Source organism: Anolis sagrei, chromosome 4, assembly GCF_037176765.1.
Source record: "Anolis sagrei isolate rAnoSag1 chromosome 4, rAnoSag1.mat, whole genome shotgun sequence".
Taxonomy (NCBI): Eukaryota; Metazoa; Chordata; class Lepidosauria; order Squamata; family Dactyloidae; genus Anolis; species Anolis sagrei.
Window position 1 is genome coordinate 238,718,417 of NC_090024.1, and position 14,432 is coordinate 238,732,848.

Consider the following 14,432-nt stretch of genomic DNA (forward strand, 5'->3'; position numbering starts at 1 on the left):
TGAGCTGTATCTCTGTTTTGCTTCTCCACCCTACATTCCATTTTCTCCAGGCTCTAAAGCTAGCTGTCTTCTGCCCATGAAAATACCCGTCTTGCTATAATTTGCTTAACTATATATTTGAAGCCCCTTTTCCTCTATTTTGAGTACCTACCTTGCTTGCCTTAATTATTTGCTTAAGTCAGAGCAAATAATTAAGGCAAGCAAGGTAGGTACTCAAAATAGAGGAAAAGGGGCTTCAAACTTCTAACAATTGGTGAAATGGCTGGGATCTTGGAGAGTTGACGTCCAAAACAACTGGAGGACCAAAGGTTGGGAAACCATTGCTTAAGTCAGAGCAATGGTTTCCCAACCTTTGGTCCTCCAGTTGTTTTGGACGTCAACTCTCCAAGATCCCAGCCATTTCACCAATTGTTAGAAGTTGTGGGAGCTGAAGTCCAAAACACCCGGAGGATCAAAAGTTGGAAACCACTGAGTTAGAGACTATACTATTCATCAATGTATATGTATTAAAAGAATCCCTGCCACAAGGGTATCCTGCATAGTTTTTGGCAGCTTTCTCTCAGTGAAAAGAAACATAGTAATATTATTTCTTGAGTCTCATTTGAAAGAGGAAAGTGGGAAGTAATAATAATAATAATAATAATAATAATAACAATAATAATAATAGCTTGCAAGAACAAAAGTTATGAAAATTTGTATCTCTTAACATCACTCCTTTTCAGCTATATACTTTACTTTAAAAAGTATATAACCCCAAAGTAAACATCTTAATAACATGGAAACTAATTTTGTTGCCTTGGAAATATTATTTCAGAATATAAAAGCACAAGGTCTATCTAGTTGAACTTTCTGTTCAAGTAGGGTCTTATTTAGTCCCCCCAGGGGTGAGAAAAGCAGTGTATAAATACAGTAAGTAAATAAATAGCAGCATATTGGAAGAATACAACTTCAGCTTTGATCCCACTGTCTTTTGTTTCAAGTTTTAAAGCCTGAGTATATTTTGATAACTGTTTTCTTTGCTTGGTGAACCTAACTGTAAGTTTCTCTGAAATCTAGATTGCTGTTTGCCTTATCATTTTGGGCCTGCTATTGTAACTCCTTCACCAGAATGCATTGTATTTGCTTACTAACCTACTTTTTATTATCATACTAGCTTGGGTACCCTGCGTTGCCTGGGCTATTAGAAAAAGTCAATTTTTAATTGTACAAAATGCATAAGGTTTGTGGGTGAACTCACATCATGCCAGGTTGACCCCAGAAAACTCCATCAGTACTTAAAGTTAATTATGTTGAGCAAGTTTGCTCTAGGTGCATCATCGGTGGGGTTCAGTGTGTTCTCTGGCTGTAGGGTAAACTACAACTCCCACTATGGTGAGTCAGTTCCCTCAAACCCCTCCAGTAGATTGAGTTAGTCATGGGGTTTCTGTTTGGTCCAGATCCATCATCGATGGAGGTCACAGTTTCTCTGGTTGTGGGTGAACTACAACGTCCAGAGAAGAAGGTTGGTTCATGGAACATACAAAAACCATTAAAACTATATTTGAAAAGCTTAATGTTCACATAATAAAGGGATACACTGTGTTCAAAAACAAGCTACGGTTATAAAGCCCAAGAGTCTCATTAGTGACCAATTTAAAGGTCTTACAATATAGGAAAATCAATCCCAGTGACCTAAAAGTAAGAGGAACATATAATAGGTCCCCTTATAAACTCCAAAGTCGACCTGCAAAAAGAATCCTAGTTAAACTATTAAAAATGGAACTATCTACAAGAGCTAAACTCTTAGCAGGGCTTCCTGAACAGATTTTAATAATTGAAGAAGTTTTTTTGTTTTGAAGCAGATGTTCTTCTGAGTAGTGATAATGGGCTAAATCAAATTATCCAAACTACAGTAGACCCGTTGAATCCCTGTAACTCAATTAAGCTGGGCATTATCAAGTTCTACGCTGGTTGGGACTGCAATTGCAATTAGATCTATGTCTTTGTTTTATTGGCCCACTGTTCTATTGGTACCAGACAAGGCTTAATCTGAGTTTGGTTCCTGAGCTAACAAATATTTATTAGTGCTAACTTGGACAAGAAAGATATTTTATTTTAGATTGTATGTTTTATTTAGATAATAGCAATTGTGTGGTATGCCATCCGTTTGGAAGGAAAAACAATTTTGCAGATGTGCAAAGTCATTCTCGCCACACAGAATACTTCTAATATTAGTACTCCTCTGCGAGAGTAAAAGTGGAATGGACAAGAAAACATTCATGAGGCAATCAAGATGTTTTCTAAAAGGGTTGATTCATCTTCTATGTGGTGTTCCTCAGCACATGTATTTTATATTGCATCTTGAATGTTCATTGTTGTCTTCCCATTTTGATTATAGTAAGCAGGAACAACGTTTTTTTAAAGTGAAGTTTTGCTTTAAGGTTATCAAAGCTGAGTTTCTGATTCCTGACCCTGACTCCTTGCTGTAGCAGATGGAGGAGGGTTTTCAATTTGTATTCCTGCCATGTCTCAGATGCGGCTCCCACAATTTAATTAAGTTTTTCATTTATCTGTGTCAACTTCTATCAGCATTGTATCATAGTTCATGGACTTGCCCTTCTTCATTCTGCAGCAGTAAATTTAATCCTGGGCAGTATAGTTCTTGGTTCATCAGCTCCTGGATGTGGACGTAGGAAGGAGAATGCTGAGACAGGTTTACAATAATCTGAAAAAATACTTTGCTATCCAACCATATATTTATTAGGCATTTGAAAAATATTTGTCTGCCATCTCTTCATGGAAACACAGTGAGCTAGTTTAGAGATTCCTGGATGAGATCGATTTCTCTAGATCAGTGGTTCCCAACCTTTTTTTGACCAGGGACCACTCTCCAGCATTAATACAAAAAGGGTTATGAATCAGGTTTTGGTCAACTTCAGCTTCAGTTTGGTTATTTGGGGGTGCTGATTCAGAAAATTGCATTGGATAGACCACATCAGCTCTTGTTTCTGATATAGAACATATGCCCTCCACTAGTTGTCGGAGCATGGAAGAAATCAGCTAGTGTGTGTGTATGTGTTATGTGTCAAATGTGAAATAAGATACATGAAGCCGATTGGTCAGACTTCATGTGCTGAGCCTGGGACTTTTGGTTACTGTTACATTTCTCAGGCTCGAACTATGCAGGTACTTGGAGAGAAGCAGAAAAGAGAGAGAGAGAGACAGAGTTTGGAGTATGCTCTTGCTTTATGAGTTGCTAAAGGAATTTATCCACATGGACAAAGAAAGACCATTTTAAATGTCTCATAAGCGGACATTATGTGAGTTGTTGCAACTGATCACATTATACATATGTTGTTCTGGACTATAAAGAGTAAACTACTTGTTCTTTACTGTCCATCTGCATGGCATATTTTCTTTCTCTGGCAAGGCAGTGTGTGGGCTGATCAAACGTGAACTACATGTGGCTTATTTTTACATTACGCCACAATAGTCGCCATCTGCACACCCACAGAAATCCATATTTAATAAGCCTCATCACTATAATTAAAAATAATAATAAAATGTTATTTGTATACTGTCCTATCTCCCTGAAGGGACTCAGGGCAGTTTCCAACATATAATCTATAAGTCATTCTATATTGTTTTCTTTCAGTTGCCGGAAAGAAAACAATACAGAAAATTACATCAAAATAAACACATTTGACAATATAACACAATTTAATTTAACGTAAACAACATAACTAAAAGCATAAAATAAACAAATCCTGTTAAACACACAAAAATAAAAATATTAAAAACCTATTTCATTGTAGTTCCATCAGTAGAGGTTCAGCAAACCAATGGCCAGGATTACAAACTGAGTATGGCCAGCTATAAAGGGGCGGAGCAGGGAATAATTCAAACAGCGTATCATAGGGCCGGAGAAGTGAATGAAGTGCAGGACAGTGTGCAATAAGAGGGTTTCGTGAGACCAGTTGCTCTCGTTGCAACAGTGTAATAATGGTGAGGCTGCGGACCATATTTTAGTTCTTGCGGACCACGGGTTGTCCACAGACCACAGGTTGAGAACCACTACTCTAGATCCTTTTATTCCATTATCATTTCTTCTCATTGGACTGAGTAAGGTTTGGTCACCTGCTAGGAAACTAGGACGTGTGCTAGCGTAATTCTTAGATTTTAACGGTTTACAGGCTTGCAACTTGTATCTCCTTGGGCACAGACCTCCTGTTTGATTTAATTAGGCTGCCTTCCGCAGATGTTAACTATCGTAGCTATAAAATACGGACACAATCTTACCTTGTATACCAATGCAAGCATGTCAGTATTATGATGTTGTTTTGTAGCTGTTGAAGGAAACTGTCACACTTGAGACTTTTAGCAGTTAGGATTTCAGCATTTCAGTTTCCTCTGATCTCGTTCTTTGTAGTTCACCCTCCCTGGGTGTATAGGTAAACTAAAGATAGAATTCCGTGCTTATGATGAAGTTGACTGATCTAATGAAAGCTCATGCCATAATATAGTTGTTTTAGCTTTTAAAGTCCAGAAAGGTATTTTTTATTTCTGGTGCCCCAAACTGACATGAGAAACTCTGAACTGACTTACAGTTCTTGAAAGTGGCTTTCGAAGAACATTTAATACGGGTGAGCAGTGAGTAATAATTTATATGGAAACTGTCAGCAGCACCTTCTTTGCATTTTGTTATTTAATGTCTGGAAATCGTTACAAGGCCCAGGGCATGTTATTGTATTTCAAATATGAAAGAGACTTGGGATGAGAGTGCTGCTTTCATTACCTTATTATATATAGAAGTATTGCATTTCAAAAAATATGTTTGAATGTAACTGAGATATTCAATAGTTATTTGTTCTTTTAATATAGCATTTCTCAACCTGGGGGTCAAGACTCCTGGGGGAGTTGTGAGGGGGTTTCAGATGGATCACCAGAGACCATCAGAAAACATATATCTCTGATGGTCTTAGGAACCTCTTTGGCAAGAAAAGGCTGAAGATTTCTCTGCCTGTTCTTTTATTTTTTGGAAACAAACTGCGAATCCTCCCACCAAAAACCTTCCTCCGCTGCGATTGGCCAGTCTCTCAGCCGGCCTCTCAGTCAAGGGGAGGACTGTTTCTGAGACTCCAAGCAGGGAGGGGAGAGCAAGTGTTCTCAGCGCATGGCAGTGTGGTGCACATGTGCAGGTGAGGCTGGAGGGAGGTTCATGTTGCACAAAGCATGTTTTAGCCAAGTCCCATGCAAAAGACACACAAAGAGGAAAAAGGAACAGAAAAACTTTACTTTTATCAGGAGAGGCATAAACTTGCAATGTTGCATACAAAATCAAACAGTGCAACAAACTTACATAGGCCTTGTAAGTAACACAGAATAAGGCTTCTTCATCTTCATTCAAATGAGAGAACAAAACATAAACATTGAGTAAATAGCTATTCCACCATAGCAAAGAGCATCACTGTTAGAGCATAGCAGCTTTACAGCATATTGCTTCCCCTCAGAGTAGCGTATTGCTTCTCCAAACTGTATTCTAAAATCCATATAGTTATACCCCACCAGGTGTGACCCAAACATGCTGGCTGACCTATATTACCAGCTGTACATAATAATTAACACCATAAGGTTTTCTTTAACACACGCTTGATCCTGCTACGATTTACTGTAACAGTTCACGCCAGCAAATACCTTCAAGATGGGGGGGGGGGGGGATTTGCCCAATTCTATTATTGGTGGGGTGCAGCATGCTCTTTGATTGTTGGTGAAGTATACATCTCAGCAGCTACAACTACCAAATATCAAGGTTTATTTTCCCCAAACTCCACCAGTGACCACATTTGGGCATATTGATTATTCTTGCCAAGTTTGGTCCAGATCATCATTGTTTGAGTCTACAGTGCTCTCTGGATTTAGGTGCATTGATTTAGGTCAATGCCAACCAAACCCTTCCAGTATTTTCTGTTGGCCATGAGAATTGTGTGTCCCAAGTTTGGTTCATTTCCATCGTTGGTAGAGTTCACAGTGCTCTTTGATTTTAGGTGAACTATTCATCCCAGCAACTACAACTCCCAAATGAGAAAACCAATCCCCAACAACGCCACCAGTATTCAAATGTGGGTGTATCAGGTACTTGTGCCAAATTTGGTCCAGTGAATGAAAATACATCCTGCATATCATATATTTGCATGACAATTCATAACAGTAGCAAAATGACAGTTATGAAGTAGTAACGAAAATAATTTTATGGTTGAGGATCACCACAACATGAAGAACTGTATTAAGGGGCTGCGGCATTAGGGAGGTTGAGAAACACTGTTTTAATAAATTGCAGATGGATAAATAAAAGGGAAGACCTTTCTCAAGTTATCTTTGTCCTCAGTGATTATGCAGAATTGTGCCTTTATGTGAAAATATGCATTTGAATTCAGTGTTAGTAGATAAAATAGTATGGAAGTTCGCTCTGGAAAAGCAAATAATCTTAGATCCCTTTAAACAAGCTATTAGGATTGCTGATATTATGGATGAAGGCTGGGCAGCACTACAAATGCACATATGTCCGAGAGAACACCCTTGGTGCATGGTTATTTATACTCCTTTTTTCCCTTTAGGTGTGGACCTGACAGGGGCAGAAGCCAACATTTCTGACAGCCGAATAGAAAGAGTGGACCTTTATTCAGCAGTCGATGAAGCCCTCCTAGGCGGGGAAGCCAGTTACCTTTCTCAGCCTCTTACACCAGAGAAGGAGAATGCTCTTCAGGCCGTGGCAGTTGCGAACCTGCGGGCAGCTCTTATGAGCAAGAACAGTTTGTTGTCCTTGAAAGCCGACATGCTGGGTGAAGAGAGTTCTCTGCTCTTTGAATACTTACCCAAAGGCACCCATTCACTGTCTTGTAAGTTGCTGTTCCTTTGTACCCAAATCAAGGTACATGGCATTCATAAAGATGTTACTTGGTTGTGTTTTAAAATGATGGTTCAGTCTAAATCCCAAACTGATATAAGCTCAGTTATTTGCCTTATAAATTTTTAAGATGGTATTTTGTGGCTGAGCTACTTGGGGCTAGTTCTCACAGATGGTAAATGTTCGTGTCTTGACTGTTCCATTTGACTTTGCATTGATATTGGAAGATTCATATGACTCATGTGACAGTGCTCTTCTATGCAGAAAAATGTCTTGCACATAAAAGGGTCCTATCTGAACCCTCTTCCTGTGCTACTAGTTTTTTTAATGGTTAGTCTCCCCCCTTCCCCAAGATATATGTGTATGAGCGTGTCAGAGACAGAGGTGTAGGGCCTGTGTTGGTGTGTAATTTTGCCATACAAGTCCTTGAACTGCAATAGGTTTAACCCTGGTGGTGCAATGGGTTAAACCCTTGTCCCAGCAGGACTGAAGACCAACAGGTAAGAGGTTCGAATCTGGGGAGAGAGGGGATAAGCTCCCTCTCTCAGCTCCAGTTCTCCATGCAGGGACATGAGAGAAGCCTCCCACATCCAGGCATCTCCTCGGCAACATCCTTGCAGACAGCCAATTCTCTCACACCAGAAGTGACTTGCAGTTTCTCAAGTTACTCCTGATACAGAAAAAAATAGGAAATTATTCTCAGAATGCAAGTGTGTTTTTCCATGTGTAGTTTTCTAATAACCAGTCCTTACTCAGAAGGTTAGAGAGTATTAGCCTGGCTTCTGTCTTGGAGTCTGTCATAAGTTGTAGAATTTGGCTGTCTATATGAAGTTACACAGTCTACACAAAGTGTATTAGGTAGAAGGGAATTATTGAAGTCCGAGAACTATACCTTTGGTATTTTTTTTTATTATTGAACAGCTCAGTCAGAATAGGCAGTGAGGAGCTTAGGTACGTTTGTGTTGAGAATGTGTGTTTTGTGTTTACAGAAGCATCTCAAGGTTCTTATCTTCACATATTTAGAAAGCTAGTTATTGCTAGTTATTTAACCTTTCCTTGTATACAATAATGTGAACCCATAATCCAGATCAGAAACCTAAAAACTGGTTTGTCATTTGTGAGCTAAGCAAATACATAGATCTTTTCCACGTGGATAAGAAACTTAATTGTGTCCCTTATGAATGCCCTGATTCCTTAGTGAAAGTTCCTGAATATGAAACTGTAAACAAGTGGAAAGTTATGGGGACATAGCAGAGACCAAAATGATTATGTGTCCCTAAATGACAAGACAACTTAATGCAGAAGCAAAGAAGAAAGTGAACTTTCTCATTCCAATCAGTCTAATTAAAATCCCTATTGATTTTTTCACCGCAGAGGATCTGGGAGGTGTGGAGAGAAGGGGAAGTATATTTGGCTCCAAAAGCATAATGAGGGCCAGGAATTGAGACAGCTTTTGAAATGCAGCCATGTCTTTACACAACAGGCTTGTCCACTTGTTCATGTGCATATAACAAGTTCTGAATATGGGCTGTCTGTATGGTTTTACTCTCTGAGTTTCATTTTTGTTATATTTATGTATTTATTTATTTCAGATATTTTTACCTCGCCCTTCTCAACCCCTTTGGGGGGTGGGACTCAGGGCGGCTTACAGCTGGCAACAATTTGATGCCCCCCATATACAAACAAATAAAACAGCAGTTACATTTAATTTAAAATATCCATTTAATTTAAAATCCATTTAAAATAGTACTAAATTGGTTGGTCATATCTAAATCCGAGTTTGACAATCAACAACTTAGACCAAAGCCTGTTCATAGTCCATTTTCCATAGCATTGTCATCATTTTTATTATCAGCCTGCTACCTGAATGCCTGGTCCCACAACTACATTTTCAACTTTTTCCTAAAGGAAAGGAGGGAAGCAGTTGACCTAATTTCGCTGGGGAGCGAGTTCCACAGGCGGGGGGCCATCACTGAGAAGGTCCTGTCTCTTGTCGGCGCCAAGCGTGTATGCGGCGGTGGCAGGATAGAGAGCAGGGCCTCCCCAGAAGATCTTAAGCTCTGAGGTGGGACGTAGAGGGAGATATGTTTGGACAAGTAAGCTGGGCCTGTGTGCCACTTGCTGCAGCAAGGATAGAGAGGAATAGCAGTCGTAATGCAAATTGACGTCTTCGAAGTTGCTCAGGCCATGTGTTCAGGTTGCGTTTGGGTTAGCAGAAACAGATTGAATTTTCATGTGGATTTGAGAACGCCTTGTGGTTAGCAGAATGACACTGTGATCTTCAAGTGTTCTGCAGAGAGCCATGCAGATCTGAGATTCTTTCCATTGAATATTTTTTCTTTCTTTGTGCCGTTTTAAATTTAGCAATTTAATAAGTGGATCCTTTGGTGATATTTTCAGAAGGAGTAAAACAACAGTCTAAATAATACTGCATTTAATAGAAATGTCCCTGGTTTAGTATCCAGAGTTGTGAATTCATCTGGCTTTTTGCTATCTGGTCCAAATATAATTTTCACCCATTAATTCACTGGTGTTTCATCGTTGGAGGTGCAGCTGTGGCACCGAGGGTAAAACAGCCTGGTTGGAGCTAGCACTTTTGGCTGGAGAGTGCTCTCCCCAGGAAGAGCTTGCTGTTGAAACTTTTGCCTATTTTTATTAGATGGATGTCTCTGTATGTATAAATATATGACATTTTATTCCAGAACTATTTTATTTAATGTTGTGTTGTATTATATAAGTGTGTGTGTGTGTGTGTGTGTGTGTGTGAAAGAGAGAGAGCAAAAAAGATTGAGGGTGGTATTACTGATTCATCTGAGGTAAGCTCCTTTGGAAAATCTCTATGTGGAAAGTGGGGTATGAATGTCATAACTAATTAAATAACCTTTCCTTACCTCTTGGTGAAGTTTCTATAGTTATAAGGCTGGTGCAAAGACAACAACTGCCTCATATTTAAGGCTTGTATTAAAGATGTTAACTACTTGAGGGACTTCAGAAGATGGTTGTATCTTTTTGTTATACTTTGCATGTTTGTTTATGAATCATTTTAATTAAACATGAAGTATTCATTGGGACTGCCTGAGGAAGTTTACAAAGGTATAATTTGTAGCATGAAAAGGCTATTTAAAAATGTGTGTATGTTATATGTCAAATCTAAAAAGCATCTGATCAGCCTTTATACAGAGCTGAAAGTGAGATTTCAAATCAAGTGTTCAAACAGTTTGACCTTGTTTACAAAACCAAAGTGTTCAGAAACAACATGTTCAGAAACTTCAGGGAATAAAATATATGAAATCTATTGTGGATTTAATGTGTGGATAATAAAACTTGAGAGCTTGAGGCTTGACATGTACTTTTACACAATCCTTCCTTTTCTCAATGGAAAGAATAATTTATAAACTGGCTGTAAGGCAAGATAAGGATGTGTCTCTGGAATAATTTCGTAAATGGTTCTACTATCACGAATGCAAGCTTCTTGGTAATTTTTTATTTTAGTGCTTATATTAATTTCCATTTTAAACTATAGCAGCATTTTCTACAAAAAGCCCAATATATAGTTGACTATTGCTTTATAAAACAGATGACTACCAGTACAAAATACATTGACAATCAACACTTTTCACCTTCAAAAACTGACAAAATACATTTATGATGCCATTTTTCACATCTTTTGTATCTCCAGTTGTCCATAAGTTTCATTTATCACTGGGTCAAGATTTAGAAATCCTGCTGACATACTGATATTTCAGTTTGAGCCTAGAATAGTAATATATTTCTGTTTTGATTATGCAGTGCAGAATAACAGTTGCTTATAATTGTCATTTTGTAATCTGAAATTGCAGTTTGTATTATCTCTCTGAGTACCAGATTTTTCTAATGATTGTGTGATCTGAAAATACTTTTTAATAAGAAAAAGATACCTTAACGTTAGTTAAATCCAGTGCTAATGGCCTCCCAGGGGTTATAGCATTTATATACCAGGTGTCAATTCACATTAGGGCAGCTTTGCAATGAATTATAACTCATTTTCTACTCTTCAAAATGCAATAAAATGTGTTTTTCACAACGTAGGGCTAATACAGTGAAATATGTGAATTCTTCTCTGTCTCCTAACCCTAAAATCAGAAGATCAAGTTAAACTCCAGTCACCACAATACCTCAAATATAAAAAGAAAATAGTGAGGTTTCTGTCATTTGTGGTGATTTTGTTTTCTCTGCAGAAAAGTGTACATAGTGCCAACTAACAAATGGTTCAAGGAGGAATTTATTTGTTTTGTTTAAGAATATATATTTTAACTTGTTTTTCAAGATGTCTTACAATAAATCAATACAAAATATATATATAGGGAGAAAATTGGGCCTGGGGTCTCCTTGTCAACTTATGTGGGTGACTCTCTTCATTAAATTACTCTTCTTGTTAAATGTGCAAATGAAATGAATTGCAACATTTTTATAATGTAAATAGTAGTATCGGGGATATCAGGAACTCAAGTAATATTGGGAACTCAGTGATAAGGATTACTTTGCCCAGTTGGTGTTTGCTTTTGAAGATAAATTCCCATGATATTCAAGGAGAAGATAATGCCTTCCAGTTGATTTTGGACGGTAACTCCCATCAATTCTGGGCACCACAATTGAAGGGAGATGTTGATAAGCTGGAATGTGTCCAGAGGAGGGCAACTAAAATGATCAAGGGTCTGGAGAACAAGCCCTATGAGGAACGGCTTAAAGAGCCAGTCATGTTTAGCTTGAAGAAGAGGAGACATGATCGCCATGTATAACTATGTGAGAGGAAGTCATAGGGAGGCGGGAGCAGGCTTGTTTTCTGCTGCCCAAGAGACTAGGATGTGGAACAATGGCTTCAAACTACAAGAAAGTAGATTACATCTGAACATGAGGAAGAATTTTCTGACTGTGAGAGCCGTTCAGCAGTGGAACTCTCTGCCCCGGAGTATGGTGGAGGCTCCTTCTTTTGAGGGTTTTAAGCAAAGGCTGGACGGCCATCTGTTGGGGGTGCTTTGAATGCAATTTTCCTACTTCTTGGCAGAATGGGGTTGGACTGGATGGCCCATGAGGTCTCTTCCAACTCTTATGATTCTATCTGTCCTTATTGGTCATGCTGGGTAGTGTTATTGAGTAATTTAAAATGGCAGTGGGTAGTGAGATCCAAACCTGTGTGGGTTAAGCCTGTTGAGAAAAGAACCCAATATTCCAGAATAAATCTCACCAAGTTGAAGCAGAAGCCACTGAGGTATTTATTTAATTTCAGCTGAAAGTGATGCCAGCTTGTGATAGCCCGCTCAAATGTAGCTGAGATACATAATACCATAAAACATGCACTTTTATACACTTTTCAGATTCAAAATTCCCACCTCCCCCACCTGGACCTGGTTTGGCATTTGGTTGGCCAAGTCTGGGTGACGTCAAAGAGGTCTCCTTGCAGAGGCGGGACTCTGGAAGGCCCCAGCCAATGGGAGAGTACCGCCTGACTTTGATGTACATTTCTCCCTGTCCGGTGGTTGCAGGAGGGCTGGCAGGTCATAGAACAATGGATGAAATGATGACTGATGGTGAGATTAAATATCCCTGGTCTGTGGACATAATAACCTTGATGGGTCTCCCAAAGCCTTTATTGTCCCTTTTTGTTTCCAGTTCCTGATTAAGCCCAGTGACCCAACCAGCAGACTTCCTTGCAGATTCCAACAGAAAATATTGTCCATAGAAATGTCTGATGGCTGAGAATAACAAAGGGGGAAATGGCCTTTCCACAGACGGTGGCATGGTTCTCCTGTGACTGGAAACCCCATGCTGGGATGGCAAATGTCGTGTATTGTCCAAGCAGTGACAAAAGGGAAGGGTGGACCATCCGGCTCCTGTTATCCTCTGAGTCACCTTAGGAGGTATGGCTTCCACTGAGTTAGCTGGTAGATCCAATCAAATGCAAATGAAGCCTGGCAAGATTTTGACAAATCTTCCCAGGACAAGGAAGTGCAGGCAAAGGTCATAGCAAGACTTCATTTTTACCTTTCGCATTTGGCCCAGCTCACACTCATTTAATCCTTGTATCGTTTTACATTTTGTTTTATTATGTTATTGTCATTATTTTTTATTGCACTACCATGTTATTGTTTAGCATTTTTACTTGTCTGTTTTGTATATACAGTATTTTATTCTACCTTATGGTAACTGCCCGGGCTTGGCCCCATGTTAGCCGCCCCGAGTCCTTTCAGGGAGATGGTGGCAGAGTATAAATAAAGTTATTTATTTATTATTTGAAACACAACAAGATGAGTCCACAGCAGACAACATCACTCTGCTGGCTGTTGTATTGGATCACACGCCAGACATTCCCCAAGTGTCTAAGACTGTGTGATGTATTGGCAAATAATGCATGCAGATCCCAGTAAGGTAGCCTTTTGCAGCTGGCAGATGGTAATTTTGTCAGTGACAATTGTGTTTAAGTGTAGGCCAAGGTCTTTAGGCACTGCACCCAGTGTGCCGATCACCACTGGGACCACCTTGACTGCTCATGCCAAAGTCTTTGCAGTTCGATCTTTCCTTATATCGTGTCAGCTTTTCCAGTTGTTTCACTTCAGTCCTGCTGTCACCTGGGATTGCAACATCGACAGTCCATACCTTGTTTTTTTAACACGATCATGAGGTCACGAGTATTGTGCTCCAAAACTCTGTCTGTCTGAATTCGGAAGTCCCAGAGTAGCTTGACATGTTCATTCTCTGTAACTTTTTCCAGCTTGTGATCCCACCAGTTCTTTGTCACAGTTAGATGGTATTTGTGGGACAAGTTCCAATGAATCATCTGAGCAACAGTGTTATGCCTCTGCTTGTAGTCTGTCTGCGCAATCTTCTTACAGCAGCTGAGGATGTGATCTATTGTTTCATCCACTTCCTTGCAGAGTCTACATTTGGGATCTGTCGTCAACTTTTCTATTATTATTATTATTATTATTATTATTATTATTATTCAACTGGTGATTTCATAAAGTGATACAAAGCATAGACAAGATTATACATACATACACATGAGGGGCTGTGGTTGCAGGGGTACCCAATTCTGGAGGTTTGGTCCCTACAGTTTGGGAGGTACACCTACAGATTGGGGTACATAAGGCTTCTGAGAGGCTCCTATCTCCCCGGGTTCTCTTATGGGGAAGAAAAATATGAAATTATAGTACCCATGTTACCTATGCATGCCTGCTATAACTATGTAAGATACAGAATATAAAACCTTGGTCAGATGTACCCACAAGGGGTTCTTGTTGTGATGGATGGTCCCTTTGCAAATTGGCTAAGACTTAACTCTTATATCATTCCAGCCTGGTGTCCTTGGCAAATTCCCTGATTATAAACTATCTGTTATTTTTTTTGGGTGGGGGGGGGGGGGGGTCGCCCTTGACTACAGTAGGGCTGATAGAAGTTAAGGGCAACAACATTTGCAGGGCCATTTCTTCCCTAACTCTGCTTCTCTTACTGTGTAGACAACAGCTTGACTATGAGCTGTATCTTTTGAATAAGTGGATGGCCATCTGTCAGG

At 39.4% G+C, this 14,432-nt stretch overlaps 1 protein-coding gene across 3 annotated transcripts in view; it reads left to right on the forward strand.

Annotated features, from left to right (window-relative positions):
- The window catches only part of ZBTB46 (zinc finger and BTB domain containing 46), a 66,972-nt gene that overhangs the window by 24,278 nt on the left and 28,262 nt on the right, over positions 1-14,432 (forward strand). For all 3 annotated transcript variants that reach the window (XM_067468256.1, XM_060771898.2, XM_067468257.1), the window contains exon 3: positions 6,594-6,875. In XM_067468256.1, coding sequence (XP_067324357.1) covers positions 6,594-6,875 — 282 coding nt within the window. The remainder of the gene's footprint in view (positions 1-6,593; positions 6,876-14,432) is intronic.